At 45.6% G+C, this 15,646-nt stretch overlaps 1 protein-coding gene across 1 annotated transcript in view; it reads left to right on the top strand.

Annotated features, from left to right (window-relative positions):
- Positions 1–1,015: 1,015 nt before the first annotated feature.
- The window catches only part of LOC124712449 (ubiquitin carboxyl-terminal hydrolase 2-like), a 253,015-nt gene continuing 238,384 nt past the window's right edge, over positions 1,016–15,646 (top strand). Inside the window, 1 exon segment of the mRNA XM_047242744.1 lies at positions 1,016–1,149. Within this exon segment, the coding sequence (XP_047098700.1) occupies positions 1,016–1,149 (134 nt within the window).

The following is a 15,646-nucleotide window of genomic DNA, read 5'->3' as shown; positions in this document are numbered from 1 at the left end:
CCAAGAAAAGCCAAAACTAAAAACAGGGAAGGCTTGGACCCAGGAAAGGAAGGAGCAAATGTCTCTGAGCACTATGGGGCTCAACTTCTGAGGTCATCAGTCCCCTAGAACTTAGAACCACTTGAACCTAACTAACCTAAGGACAACACACACATCCATGCCCGAGGCAGGATTCGAACCTGCGACCGTAGCGGTCGCGCTGTTTCATACTGAAGCGCCTAGAACCGCTCGGCCACTTAGTCCGGCGGAAGGAGCAACACCGAGAACGAATGCGAGAGCAATGGGCAAACATCAGAACACCTAAAGCAAGACAGTTGAAATAACGTGGTCCAAAGATGGTCCACACGAAATGAATGAATGAATGAAATGAATAATTGACAGTGGCGGAAGTTGTATGAATATGTTGATGAGCAAAACAGTTATAGAGCAGATGCTATTAATTTAGCACTGTCGTATTTACCTGAATTCAAAAGTTTGTAATACCCAGAATGGATATCTACGAGCCGCCACTGCACACAATTAATTCACGTAAATCCATCGGAGGATGCAGGTTTATACATTACAGTAAACTTGTTATTTCTGTCGATATCCACGGGGCCCGGTGGAGCCTAATCTAAAGCGTCGGCATTTGACAGATACTGTGACAGATGCGGTGTAATAAGGGGACGGTAGCGATTTAGCGATCTGCGGTAATCCCGCCGTCTCGGCGCCGCGGTTGCGTGGGAACAGGGTAGCTGCGCCGGCAGGTGGCCGGGGCTGTAGCAGAGCGGCCGGCGCTCACGTAACGCGGTTTTGCAACGCGCGCCGCGACCTGCGAATTGTCTCGCGCCTGCCGCTCGGCCTTGGCTCCGCGGCTGTGGCTGCGGCTGCTGCCGCTGACGTCACCGCTCTTCGCAGTAGCACCCGGCATGCCCCAACCGTGACGTAAAAGGCTGCGCGACCGGCTGGAGCGGCGGGTGAGGGGGGAGGGCAGGCGTCGGGCGCGCAGTGTGCGAGGACGGCGTGCGCGTGCGGGATGTGCCTGCTGGCCGGCCTGTTCGGAGGGGACGCGCACCACGACGGCGACGGCGGCGGCGGCGGCGGCGACTCGGCGCGGGCCGCCTGGAAGCCGTCCTGCGGGAACCTGGGGCTGCTGCTGCAGCGCTTCATGTACGTGCGGCGTTCTCCGATAATGGCTGCGTTCAGCGAGTTGCTTCTGTTGTGTTGGTCCGCGTCTCCGATTTTTTCGTTGCTTCGTTGTCCGAAAAGTGTTCGTGTACTGGATATGACTCCTTCACCTAACCTAATTTAGCTTATAATCGGTTTCGGTCTTGCATTGCACCTGTTCCGACTCCTGTACGCAGTAGACATATCTTTTGTCATACCTGTTCAAAATGCGATGTCAAACTATCCGCAGATGTGAAACTTCCTGACAGATTAAAACTGTGTGCCGGACCGACACTCGGCTGGCGGAAGTAAAGCTGTGAGGACGGGCCGTGAGTCGTGCTTCGGTAGCTCAGTTGGTAGAGCACTTGCCCGCGAAAGGCAAAGGTCCCGAGTTCGAGTCTCGGTCCGCCACACAGTTTTAATCTGTCAGGAAGTTTCATAGTAGCGCACACTCCGCTGCAGAGTGAAAATCTCATTCTGGATATCCGCAGATACATTAAAAATTTGTGTCCCTATCACACTCCGTTCTTAAGGTTCATGTAGCCCAACATGGTTCTGCACGCTTTTAAATAATCCCATGTGCGTCTGATCAATTTGTGTGACTTCACTGCTCTAACCTCTAACGGGCGTTCCAAAAGTATCGCAACACTTTTTTTTCTGAAAGCAGGTTCGTTTTATTCAGGATTCCAGTACACCATATTATTGCACACTCTTTTGGTTACAAAACCCTATTTTTCAACATAATCTCCGTTGAATGCAATGGCCCTACGACTCCTTACTGGGAGGCCCGTATGCCGTCATCGTACCGCTCTATAGGTCGACGCTGATTCAGTAACCACCTTGCCATCATGCACGTATTGCTTCCCGCGTAGTGCATCCTTCATTGCGGCGAACAGATGGAAGTGAGAAGGTACGCGAGCAATGCTGCAGGGTGGACGAGGAAGAACAGTCCGGGGAAGCTCTGCGAACGCCTATCGCTTGTGTGAGACCTTGCGTCGTCACGGAGAAGTAGTTCGTTTGCATTTCTGTGGCAACGAACACGCTGAAATAGTTTGTTAAGTTTCGCTACGGTTAGCACGCGGGAGATCGTAGAGGTTTGCGCTACCTTGTTGCTATGATGACAGACGCCTCGCTCAACTAGCCACCGTGCTTTGTTCAGTGCCACGTCTCCGTAGACATTCTGCAAGTGTCTGCGAATATCTGCAGTGCTCTGGGTTTCGGCCAAAAGAAACTCAATGACAGCTCTCTGCACCTCCGTTACAAACCCCATTTTTTAAGGTTACGTGTAGCACCGATAGCTGTCAGAAACTTCAGGCGTCGAAGAGGGAATATTCCACGGTGTCCCACAACAAATTCCGCATTTTTCCAAACGAAATTGGCCGAGAAAAAAAAATGTTGCATTACTTCTTGCACCTCCTCTTACATGTATATCGTACGCTGTCTAATTTTAATCCAAATGATTATAAATATGACTGGTACAGACATCATTCATAGCCCTTACCTTTTGTTAAAGTTTGAACACTTCTCTCGTCATATGTATATAAAAGCACTCCGTCTTCAGGCCATGAGTGGCCTACCGGGACCATCCGACCGCCGTGTCATCTTTGGTGGAGGATGCGGATAGGAGGGGCGTGGGGTCAGCACACAACACTCCCCGTCGTTATGATGGTATTCTTGACCGAAGCCGCTACTGTTCGGTCGAGTAGCTCCACAATTGGCATCACGAGGTTGAGTGCACCCCGAAAAATGGCAACAGCGCATGGCGGCCTGGATGGTCACCCATCCAAGTGCCGACCACGCCCGACAGCGCTTAACTTCGGTGATCTCACGGGAACCGGTGTAGCCACTGCGTCAAGGCTGTTGCCTCATATGTATATAAGGGCCAGTCAAACGAAAACGAGAAACATGCAGAAAATTAAGTCAAGTTATTATTATTTCAAAAGTAGTCACCGTAACTGTTGATGTATTTATCGCACAGTGGGGCAACACGGTCACTGCCTCCATAAAAAATGGTTGCTGTTGCTCGCGGAACGATGATTGTACCCAACCTCGCACCTCTTCGTCCGAAGCAAATCGAGCGGTCCGACATGTTGTTGACGTTGTTTCGAATACGTTGCAGAAGTTTCGCTGGGAAACCCTTTCACATCGTCCATACAGTCCCGATCTCTCTCTGTGTGATATCCATATTTTTGGAGCCATGAAGAAAGACATTCGTGGCCGTAGATTTGTTTCAGACGAACAAGTACACGCCTGGCTACAATCATGGTTCCGTAGCTAATTGCAAACATTTGTCCATGAAGGCATTGACCATTTTGTCTCACAGTTGAGTAATGTATTTACAGTTATGGCGATTACTTTTGAAACAATAAACAGTATTTAATTATTATCAGTTGCCTCGTTTCCGTTCGACTGCCCCTTATACACATGAAAACTGGAATTCTCTTAGCTTAATGGCTTTTTAAAAAAAATGGTTCAAATGGCTCTGAGCACTATGGGACTTAACTGCTACGGTCATCAGTCCCCTAGAACTTAGAACTACTTAAACCTAACTAACCTAAGGACGGCACACAACACCCAGCCATCACGAGGCAGAGAAAATCCCTGACCCCGCCGGGAATCGAACCCGGGAACCCGGGCGTGGGAAGCGAGAACGCTACCGCACGACCACGAGATGCGGGCTGGCTTTAAAACTAACCGTAGTTTCTTTGATACTGCATTTTGTGCAGTTATGACAAAACGTATGTTTCCTGAATTCAACGGGCTTGGTGTAATGTTAACCCCGAAACAAACTGCAAATAAAAGGAGACTTGAATAAAAGGAGCTTCTCTGAAAATTTCCTGTGCAGTTTTAGACTTGCTGGATATTTACTCTATTATCAGCTGTCAAAAAGGCTACACGTGTTTTGGTAGTATCGTCTATTATTCATTTAATATAAAAGTGGATTACAGAATTTTCATTGAATTTTGCAGCAAAAGCGGAATGAAATGCAGCGGAGTTTTAGAGCTGTTAAGTATTCCGTTTGGTGCGTCTGTTGTGGTTCAAATCTTTCCAGGAATGCCGTGAATACGTTAAACACGACGAGCGCCTCGGACGCCCCAGCATATCGTTAACCGATGACATTGCGAAAAAAGTGAAATAAATGATTACGAGCGATCGGGGAAACACAACCGGAGAAGCCGCTGATTGTCTTGGCGTATTAGTTGGTTCATGCCATGAAATTTATTCCGGTGTTTTATGTACGAAACGTGTCACAGCGAAATTTGCCCACAAAATTGCTGACTTTAGAACAAAAACAGCAGTGGTTGCATGTTGCTAAGGAGTCTGTAGATGAAATCCACAACAATTCAGAACGTACTGAAACTTGTAAAATGCGGCGAAACACTTGTTTACGAATGTGACATCGAAAGTAAGGCTCAGTCGTCCTTATGGAACTGTTCTGGATCGTATAGACTCAAAAAAAGTGCGATGAAATGTGAAAGTTACGATCACGGAGTTTTTCGATTTTAACGGCGTAACGGGGCAAGAGTTCTTGCTCAAGATTGAACGATCAATGATGAGTCCAAATTCAACGCCGTTTTCGTGAAGCGATACTGTAAGGAAGCTCCTATCTTTATGTCGAAACAATTAATGCCTTTTGCAGCATGATAGTGCACCTGCTCACTCATTTTTGACCAGAAACTATACTAAAATGATGGTCTAGACCACATATTCGCTAGATAGAGAACCGTGGTTTTACAAGCAGATATGAGATTAAAAATACATCGCTGAGAGACGTAAAAGCTATCCCAAGGATACAGTTCCAGATGTGTTTCAGGGACAGGAAAAAGCTCTGGCATAACAGTATAATATGTAACTGGTATTTTTTCGAAGGGAATAATACTGATGTAGACGAATAAATAGAATTCTTTAAAAAACTGCAATTTTTTTCACACACCTGTTATTGACATGCGGGTTAAAATGCAATTGCATGTGAAAACCACAAGTTTAGGCCCAGTGTTATTTGTTTCAATGGTAACAGCTCATCCATACATCGCTATCCAGTTGGACGTGACCTTACATGAGTACGTTATCTACAACTTATGTCTGTGCTGTGACATGACATCGAACATCCATGCTTGACAGTGGCATAACGCCGAAACGGCAATAACATAAGAAAAACTTCTCCAGCCATAAGCGGAAAATGTCGTCCTTCAAGCGATTCATACAGCCTGAGGATCCGTATCGCAGGAATTTAACCATGCCACGCTCAAGGACGACCACATTTTTAAATGATTTCTGTCTTGCGGGAAACTGCTCAACGGAACTACGAGGGCTATCCACAAAGTACATTACGTTTTGGAATTAAAAATAAAGTATTGGAAATTTTTTTAATTATATACAGATGAAAGCCACACTTAAATACTACTTGTCTACATAGTTGCCATTTAAATTAAGGCACTTATCGTAGCGATGGACGAGCTTGGAAATTCATTCGTCGTAAAATTCGGCCGCCTGCGCCTTCAACCACGTGGTTAATCAGTAACCCGGTAGAAATACGATTTTTGTGGATTTCCTTGAAAGAGGCACTACAATAAACTCTCAAAGGTATTGCCAAACGCTGCACAACCTCAGAACAGCAATACAAAACAAGCGCAGGGGAAAGTTGGGCTCAAAGATCTTGCTGATTCTCGACAACGCCCGGGCCCACACGGCAAATGCCACTCGTGAAGTTCTCGAATCTTTTAAGTGGGAGTTGTTTCCTCATCCGCCGTACAGTCCCGACCTGGCACCGAGCGACTTCCACTTATTCCCAGCAATGAAGAAGTGGTTGGCTACGCAGCGTTTTGATGACGACGCACAGTTTCAAGAAGAGGTAACCACGTGGTTGAAGGCGCAGGCGGACGAATTTTACGACGAAGGAATTTCCAAGCTCGTCCATCGCTACGATAAGTGCTTTAATTTAAATGGCAACTATGTAGAAAAGTAGTATTTAAGTGTGGCTTTCATCTGTATATAATAAAAAAAATTTCCAATACTTTATTTATTTTTAATTCCAAAACGTAATGTACTTTGTGGATAGCCCTCGTATATAATGCTACATGCAGGAGATATCAAACTTGTGTATACTCAGTTTGCGTTAAAGTCTACAACGCAGTATGACGCTCAGTCGTGCAACAGGTGTGCCGTTCTCGTTACGCCATTCATTCAGTTTACCAGTGTCCAGTTACGGTTCCAATCCCCATTATAACAGCGTCGCAACTTTGATTTATACATTGCTGGCTCGGACCAAGAGATATTAAATCACAGTAATATTTTAATTATTACGATCACTCAATTTCGGATGGTAGGCTCATGGCGTTATGTGTTTATTGTTTGAAAGGACAAATTGGCAAGCTGTCAATAAGACGTTTTCAGTTTCTAGGGACAATATGTGACTAAATTATCCGGAATTACGTGATCCAGAAGCGAATTTCGCAGGTGATTTGCGTGGACACATTTGATTAACGAAATCCCTTAAGGCCTTTCACTCCCAAAAATAGAAGACATATTTTTCGTGTAGACAACTCACAAGCACAATATACATACAAATAACGTAAACGTCCAGCAAGCGCGTGTAGGTGTGTGCATGTGTGTGTGTGTGTGTGTGTGTGTGTGTGTGTGTGTGTGTGTGTGTCGGAGAAAGAGCAAAGGAGGAAAATATGTTTTGTCATTAGTAAAAATGGTACTCACAAAAATTTCTTGTGATATTAACACCTGTGCCGCGGAGAGTTGCAAGCTATTTACTGACGTACTCGTATTGCATCCCTAACAATCTGTTATATTCTGTTCCGTGAACTAACCGAATTTTTTCTTTCAGAGACCGGCCGTTTGTCTACACTACCGTATCCCTATTGGAAATTCTTTGAGCACAATAAATAAGATATACAGGTGACCGAAGGCCGATTTATTAACGCATGATCGAATTTGTTGCCGTCTGTTGGTGGCGAAATGAAGTATTATCGTTTGCGTTCTATAATTCCATGTTTACAATCAGTGACGGCTAGCGAGATGCGATAACCCTATTAGTAAGCCCATAAAGTGATTGTATTGCTCGGTATTCTCATTAATCGCCATAGCTTTCCATGTAGTTGGCACACGGGATTTTTGTAGGATGCATCATTTAATTACTTCGAAGGCTCACAATAATGTGGTATATTAGTGTGTCGTGTGTAACCGCAAATTGGCCACGGATGCATTCTTTGCGTTTCAGATGCGTGACCCTGTACTCCATACACGACGTACGGTTATTTTTCGTGTATTTAATCTGTGAGAAGGTAAAATGTTTGATTATGTCGTGATATGTGGTACCAAAGCATTTAATTCGTTGGTATTAGATGTTGTTGTTGTTGTGGTCTTCAGTCCTGAGACTGGTTTGATGCAGCTCTCCATGCTACTCTATCCTGTGCAAGCTTCTTCATCTCCCAGTACCTACTGCAACCTACATCCTTCTGAATCTGCTTAGTGTATTCATCTCTTGGTCTCCCTCTACGATTTTTACCCTCCACACTGCCCTCCAATGCTAAATTTGTGATCCCTTGATGCCTCAAAACATGTCCTACCAACCGATCCCTTCTTCTAGTCAAGTTGTGCCACAAACTTCTCTTCTCCCCAACCCTATTCAATACCTCCTCATTAGTTATGTGATCTATCCACCTTTTCTTCAGCATTCTTCTGTAGCACCACATTTCGAAAGCTTCTATTCTCTTCTTGTCCAAACTGGTTATCGTCCATGTTTCACTTCCATACATGGCTACACTCCATACAAATACTTTCAGAAACGACTTCCTGACACTTAAATCTATACTCGATGTTAACAAATTTCTCTTCTTCAGAAACGATTTCCTTGCCATTGCCAGTCTACATTTTATATCCTCTCTACTTCGACCATCATCAGTTATTTTACTCCCTAAATAGCAAAACTCCTTTACTACTTTAAGTGTCTCATTTCCTAATCTAATCCCCTCAGCATCACCCGATTTAATTTGACTACATTCCATTAACCTCGTTTTGCTTTTGTTGATGTTCATCTTATATCCTCCTTTCAAGACACTGTCCATTCCGTTCAACTGCTCTTCCAAGTCCTTTGCTGTCTCTGGCAGAATTACAATGTCATCGGCGAACCTCAAAGTTTTTATTTCTTCTCCATGGATTTTAATACCTACTCCGAATTTTTCTTTTGTTTCCTTTACTGCTTGCTCAATATATAGATTGAATAACATCGGGGAGAGGCTACAACCCTGTCTCACTCCTTTCGCAACCAGTGTTTCCCTTTCATGTCCCTTTACTCTTATAATTGCCATCTGGTTTCTGTACAAATTGTAAATAGCCTTTCGCTCCCTGTATTTTACCCCTGCCACCTTCAGAATTTGAAAGAGAGTATTCCAGTTAACGTTGTCAAAAGCTTTCTCTAAGTCTACAAATGCTAGAAACGTAGGTTTGCCTTTTCTTAATCTTTCTTCTAAGATAAGTCGTAAGGTTAGTATTGCCTCACGTGTTCCAACATTTCTACGGAATCCAAACTGATCTTCCCCGAGGTCCGCTTCTACCAGTTTTTCCATTCGTCTGTAAATAATTCGCGTTAGTATTTTGCAGCTGTGTCTTAGTAAACTGATAGTTCGGTAATTTTCACATCTGTCAACGCCTGCTTTCTTTGGGATTGGAATTATTATATTCTTCTTGAAGTCTGTGGGTATTTCGCCTGTCTCATACATCTTGCTCACCAGATGGTAGAGTTTTGTCATGACTGGCTCTCCCAAGGCCATCAGTAGTTCTAATGGAATGTTGTCTACTCCCGGGGCCTTGTTTCGACTCAGGTCTTTCAGTGCTCTGTCAAACTCTTCACGCAGTATCATATCTCCCATTTCATCTTCATCTACATCCTCTTCCATTTCCATAATATTGTCCTCAAGTACATAGCTCTCGTATAAACCCTCTATATACTCATTCCACCTTTCTGTCTTCCCTTCTTTGCTTAGAACTGGGTTGCCATCTGAGCTCTTGATATTCATACAAGTGGTTCTCTTCTCTCCAAAGGTCTCTTTAATTTTCCTGTAGGCAGTATCTATCTTACCCCTAGTGAGATAGGCCTCTACATCCTTACATTTGTCCTCTAGCCATCCCTGCTTAGCCATTTTGCACTTCCTGTCGGTCTCATTTTTGAGTCGTTTGTATTCCTTTTTGCCTGCTTCATTTACTGCATTTTTATATTTTCTCCTTTCATCAATTAAATTCAATATTTCTTCTGTTATCCAAGGATTTCTATTAGCTCTCGTCTTTTTACCTACTTGATCCTCTGCTGCCTTCACTACTTCATCCCTCAGAGCTACCCATTCTTCTTCTACTGTATTTCTTTCCCCCATTCCTGTCAATTGTTCCCTTATGCTCTCCCTGGAACTCTGTACAACCTCTGGTTCTTTCAGTTTATCCAGGTCCCATCTCCTTAAATTCCCGCCTTTTTGCAGTTTCTTCAGTTTCAATCTACAGTTCATAACCAATAGATTGTGGTCAGAATCCACATCTGCCCCTGGAAATATCTTACAATTTAAAACCTGGTTCCTAAATCTCTGTCTTACCATTATGTAATCTATCTGATACCTTTTAGTATCTCCAGGATTCTTCCAGGTATACAACCTTCTTTCATGATTCTTGAACCAAGTGTTAGCTATGATTAAGTTATGCTCTGTGCAAAATTCTACAAGGCGGCTTCCTCTTTCATTTCTTTCCCCCAATCCATATTCACCTACTAAATTTCCTTCTCTCCCTTTTCCTACTGACGAATTCCAGTCACCCATGACTATTAAATTTTCGTCTCCCTTCACTACCTGAATAATTTCTTTTATCTCGTCATACATTTCATCAATTTCTTCATCATCTGCAGAGCTAGTTGGCATATAAACTTGTACTACTGTAGTAGGCATGGGCTTTGTGTCTATCTTGGCCACAATAATGCGTTCACTATGCTGTTTGTAGTAGCTAACCCGCATTCCTATTTTTTTTATTCATTATTAAACCTACTCCTGCATTACCCTTATTTGATTTTGTATTTATAACCCTGTAATCACCTGACCAAAAGTCTTGTTCCTCCTGCCACCGAACTTCACTAATTCCCACTATATCTAACTTTAACCTATCCATTTCCTTTTTTAAATTTTCTAACCTACCTGCCCGATTAAGGGATCTGACATTCCACGCTCCGATCCGTAGAATGCCAGTTTTCTTTCTCCTGATAACGACGTCCTCTTGAGTAGTCCCCACCCGGAGACCCGAATGGGGGACTATTTTACCTCCGGAATATTTTACCCAAGAGGACGCCATCATCATTTAATCATACAGTAAAGCTGCATGACCTCGGGAAAAATTACGGCTGTAGTTTCCCCTTGCTTTCAGCCGTTCGCAGTACCAGCACAGCAAGGCCGTTTTGGTTAATGTTACAAGGCCAGATCAGTCAATCATCCAGACTGTTGCCCCTGCAACTACTGAAAAGGCTGCTTGCCCCTCTTTAGGAACCACACGTTTGTCTGGGCTCTCAACAGATACCCCTCCGTTGTGGTTGCACCTACGGTACGGCCATCTGTATCGCTGAGGCACGCAAGCCTCCCCACCAACGGCAGGGTCCATGGTTCATGGGGGGGGGGGGGGGGGGGTATTAGATAACCTTCTCGAATTAGATTGTGCACCTCTGCGGATATTATTTCGATCGAACGGAGAAACGTGGCGTCGCCCAGGTGTTTGTTCACAGCTGGGTGTACACGCCCGTACCACGCAGCTTGTGGCCTTGAGATTTATCTCCTTAACTGTGTGTCGTACAGTCACATAATGTAGCACCTAACATTCAGTGGTATATGTGAATACTGCCCGTGAAGCGTGTCGCGAATACAGTCAGAAGTAAAGAAGTAATAAATTATAACGTCATGCCGCATGCGGTACTTTTACTGTTTGAACAGCGGAAAAGTAGTAAACGATAAACTTTTTCCTTTCATCGTTTTGCTGAGGTTGTCAGCAAGCAAAAATTCGGAAAGGTTTGTAATTATGTGTAAAGTTTGTTGCAAGTCGCTAAGTGGTGTCATTCTGAAATACTGGATGAAGGAAGTCTGAGAATTCACGCGTCGCGTGCTATGCTTTTTTTTTTTCACCTCCACCCTCACCCCAGTCACACGTGGGTGGTCCTTACGCCCACAGCGATTGTTGCCTGACAGTAACCTATATGTGAAACACTTGAGAGATAGGTGGGTCTTACCTTCGCAGCTATTGTTGCCTGAGAGTAAGGTTGGTTTAGAAGGAGATGTTGAACATACACACACACACATACATACATACAGTACATCCATTACTGTAACATGTAAGGATTTTGAGATCGTTACATTCGTTGAGGCCAGTTCCTGTTTGAAAGTCGTGCTCCATAGACGACAGTCACTTAAGAAGTCATTCATGTTAAGTGTGACTGTGCTTCGTTGTACGTGTGTTAACAAGAGGACAGCTGTATGTCTTAGATCCTGCTGGTTCTTCGGAGGCAGGGCTCTGAAGCTGTGGCCTTATTTGTAATTTAAGTGTGACAAACGAAGAATATGCTTAAATTGTTCTGATTATAGTCTGAGGCATACCATTTGCCTGTTCTAGTGCTAATATTATTACTACTACTACTACTACTACTACTACTAATACTAATAATAAAAGTAAAATAGTAGACTGATACGTGCTACTTGTAGTGTTTCAAAAGTACGACGACGTCTGTCATGGGTGGAAAGTTTTGCCGCATTATAAGCAGCAGTGTGCTGACGAGCATATTCGTGGCGAAGCATTGTATATGTGATGATGGTGCGATCGCTACATTCCAGTGATGATGTCACTGTTTCATTCGTGTGGATGCTTTCAGCAGAATTTTGTTTCGGAAGATGCCATAATAAACCGACAGTAGCCACTGCAACACAGTTGTTCAGTTGTCAGGTATAATATGCTTGTAATTTTGATGATGTACAAATTACGCTACCGCTAAGTATTGTACGTCTGGTGTATATCGGAGTTGTTGTTTTCATTTTTACGAGGGTAATCCCAAAAGTAAGGTCTCCTATTTGCTTATAAGTACAGAACTCTGTTTGTATGGCAGTTGGTCACACTGTTATGAAGAGTGCTTCACGCACTATGTGTAAACATGCGCACGGCGCGCTGAGGCTCTCGGTCTTGGCTTGGCAACCGTTGAGAATGGAGCTCCCGTTGGGTGTTACCGCCAAGTGCGAATTGCGCGCAGTTATTCGGTTTTTTAACGCAAAGGGTACTGCGCCGATTGAAATCCATCGTCAGTTGAGGGAATGTATGGTGAGTCGTGCATGGATGTCAAAAATGTTCGTCAGTGGTGTAGAGAGTTTGCAGCTGGTCGGACCGAAATTCACGACCAACAGAGGAGCGGGAGACCGTCAATTTCTGAGACAGTGTTGAAGGTTGAGCAAAGCATGCGTGAAGATGGGCGGATCACCCTGGATGATCTCTGCACGTTGGTTCCTGAGGTTTCGCGAAGCACCGCTCACAGAATTTTAACGGAAACATCGAACTACCGGAAGGTGTACGCAAGATGGGTGCCACGCATGCCGACTGAGGACCACATGCGGCAACAAGTTGATGCTTCCCGCGCATTTCTTCACCGCCTTGCAGACGAACAGGACAACTTTTGGACTCAATTGTCTCGGGTGACGAAACCTGGGCATACCACTTTACACCTGAGACCAAGCAACAGTCACGCAAGTGGCGGCATCCTTCTTCGCCAAAGCCGCGGAAATTCAAACAAACACAGTCTGCCGGTAAAGTTACGACAGCCGTTTTTTGTGATCGGAAAGGGGTATTGTTGGTCAGCTTTATGCCCACTGGGACCACAGATAACGCTGACAGGTACTGTGAGACTCTGAAAAAACTCAAACGGGCAATTCAGAACCGGAGAAGAGGAATGTTGAACAAGGGCGTAAACATTCTCCATGACAACGCTCGCCCACACATCGCTCGGCAAACCGTTGCTCTCCTGCAACAGTTTCAGTGGAACATAATCACCCTTCCACCCTATAGTCCTGACTTGGCCCCCAGTGACTATCACCTGTTCCCTAAGTTAAAAGAACATTTGGCCGGAAAGCGATTCAGCTCCGACGACGAGGTGAAAGAAGAGGTTCATAACTTTCTGAACAGCATGGCTGCGAGCCGGTATGAGATGGGCAAACAAAAACTGCCACAGCGTCTACAAAAATGCATCGACAGAAATGGTGATTATTTCGAAAAATAGCTAAATGTTCAAGCTGTAAACTGATGTAAACCATTGTAGAAATGGTCTATGTACTTATAAAAAAATAGGAGACCTTACTTTTGGGATTACCCTCGTTCATAATATTTGGACGACCGGCCCAGTAACCTCACTCAGGTGCTGCGGGCTGAGCTGTCATATGCGTACTCGTTCAGCATCACGGTGTGGGTGACAAAATTCCGTGAGCTGGTTGGATTCCACGCAGCGAGTACACGCATAACAGCACAACTCGCAGCACCTGAAGAACACGGCTCAATCGGTCACCGAGATATTATGAAAAAGAAAAAGAAAGATGCTGAAGCAACAACTAGGCAGTATCAGCGGAAATAAACAATTAATCACGCAGAGAAAGCCTGAGAGATGACGCTATCGCCGCTGATAATCGTCGTTCTTACTGCTGCTAGCTACAGGTCGAGAGCGGCGAAGCTCGAGCCCGCTCTTCCGCTCCCGTCGCGTGCGCTCGACAAGTTAAGTAATTCTGAGTTGATAGCGGCCGGAGGCAAGGCCACGACATCCGCGGTCGTGCGCCTGGAGGCGGCTGAAGCCACGAGAGACGCCGTTGTATGCCGTACAAGACTTTGAATAGTGTGTCTCGTTAAAGGTCGTACAGTCCACAACCGCTATGCCACTCGTGCAAAATCGCCGTGAGCACTGAGGCAATCGTCACTCCGACACACCAGGTTGAGGACACCAGTCTGGTAAAACACCGTGTCCTGCTGCGTGGCCGCGCGGGGTAACCGCGCGGTCTTAGGCGCCTTGCCGCGGTTCGCGCGGCTTTCCCCGTCGGAGGCTCGAGTCCTCCCTTGGGCGTGGGTATGTGTGTGTGTGTGTGTGTCCTTAAGCGTAAGTTGTGTATAAGCCCGTGGACCGATGACCTCAGCCGTTTGGTCCCATATGAACTTACCACAAATTCCCAAAAATTTCCTGTTGCGTGAAGAAGTCCTTCACTGCGTGCTGCACATCGTCGTCCAGCAGGGATCGCCGACCCTCCGAGGCCTGTTTGAAGGGACGGAAGTCGTGATAAACGCATGCCGAGAGTTCAGGACTATAGGGCGGATGCTCGAGTGCCTCTCACTTGAATTGGGTTAACGTCTGCGTTATGACACCTGCGGTATGGGAGCGTGCGTTGTCACGAAGCAGCAGCACCCCTTGTCGCAGTTTTATCGGATGTTACGCCTTAACTGCACGCCGTAATTTCTCCAGCGTTGCGCAGTACCGTTCGTCGGAGACACCAGGTTCCTTATTGTTCATAGTGGATGGGGCTGGCCTCCCAGATCGACTGGCGTCTTGATTCAAATCGTGACCAGCACTGAGCCTGTCGCACCAATCCACGACGGTGGTTTTCGACAGACATACTCCGATGGATGTCTACCGCTGTGTGTCCTTCGGCACGTTGCTCCTGTTTAGATACATTTGACGATAACGTTCCCATACTTCACGTTTCCGCATTTACCGCACGCGCGTTGAAGGACGAGAATGCCACACTAATCCGTTGCGTAGATGTCGGTACCTATGCAGGGCAAACATTAATAAAACCAACAAACTGCAGGGGACGGAATCTTGACTGGAAATGGAGGACAAAAGGTCCTATGCACATGTCCCCGGAAATGGACAGTGTGCGTGCAACGACAACAAAACGTCCCGGAGCACAATAAAGAGCTGCATCACATCAACGTCACAACAGATCAAAGTGGCCTCCGTGGGATTGAGGTAGCAGCGGTTGTCAAGCAGGAAACGCATAATCGTGTTTTGGCTAGCACCAAGTTGGCGGCCCACTTGTCCGGAACTCGTACTAGGCTTCGTCCCAATATCCTGTAGAATAGGTGAACGCACAGTCCGCCGCCTCCCCCCAAAAAGGGCTTTAAATGTCGTGTGATATGGTTGGTGACTGTGAGGGTACCGTCGTTTCGGTACAGCTTGGCTGCCTGTCGACTGTTTCCATGTGCGTGGCCGGCTTTTTCCCGACGTCAGTATTGGACCATTCTGCAGCTTACACTGCGCTGCGTCAGTCACGCAGCCTGCGACACGCGAGAAACACGCGGCACGTGGTCAGAGGAACTATCATTCGTCAGCGCCATCTACCGTGACAACGCTGCATTTCCGGACACATGTTCATAGGACCTTTTTTCCTGCATTTCCATTCATGAATCCGAACCTACAGTTCGTCGGTTTTATTAATGGTCACCTTTCATACCCACATTG

Source organism: Schistocerca piceifrons, chromosome 8 (genome assembly GCF_021461385.2).
Source record: "Schistocerca piceifrons isolate TAMUIC-IGC-003096 chromosome 8, iqSchPice1.1, whole genome shotgun sequence".
NCBI classification, from domain to species: domain Eukaryota; kingdom Metazoa; phylum Arthropoda; class Insecta; order Orthoptera; family Acrididae; genus Schistocerca; species Schistocerca piceifrons.
This window is presented reverse-complemented; position numbering and strand designations above follow the sequence as displayed.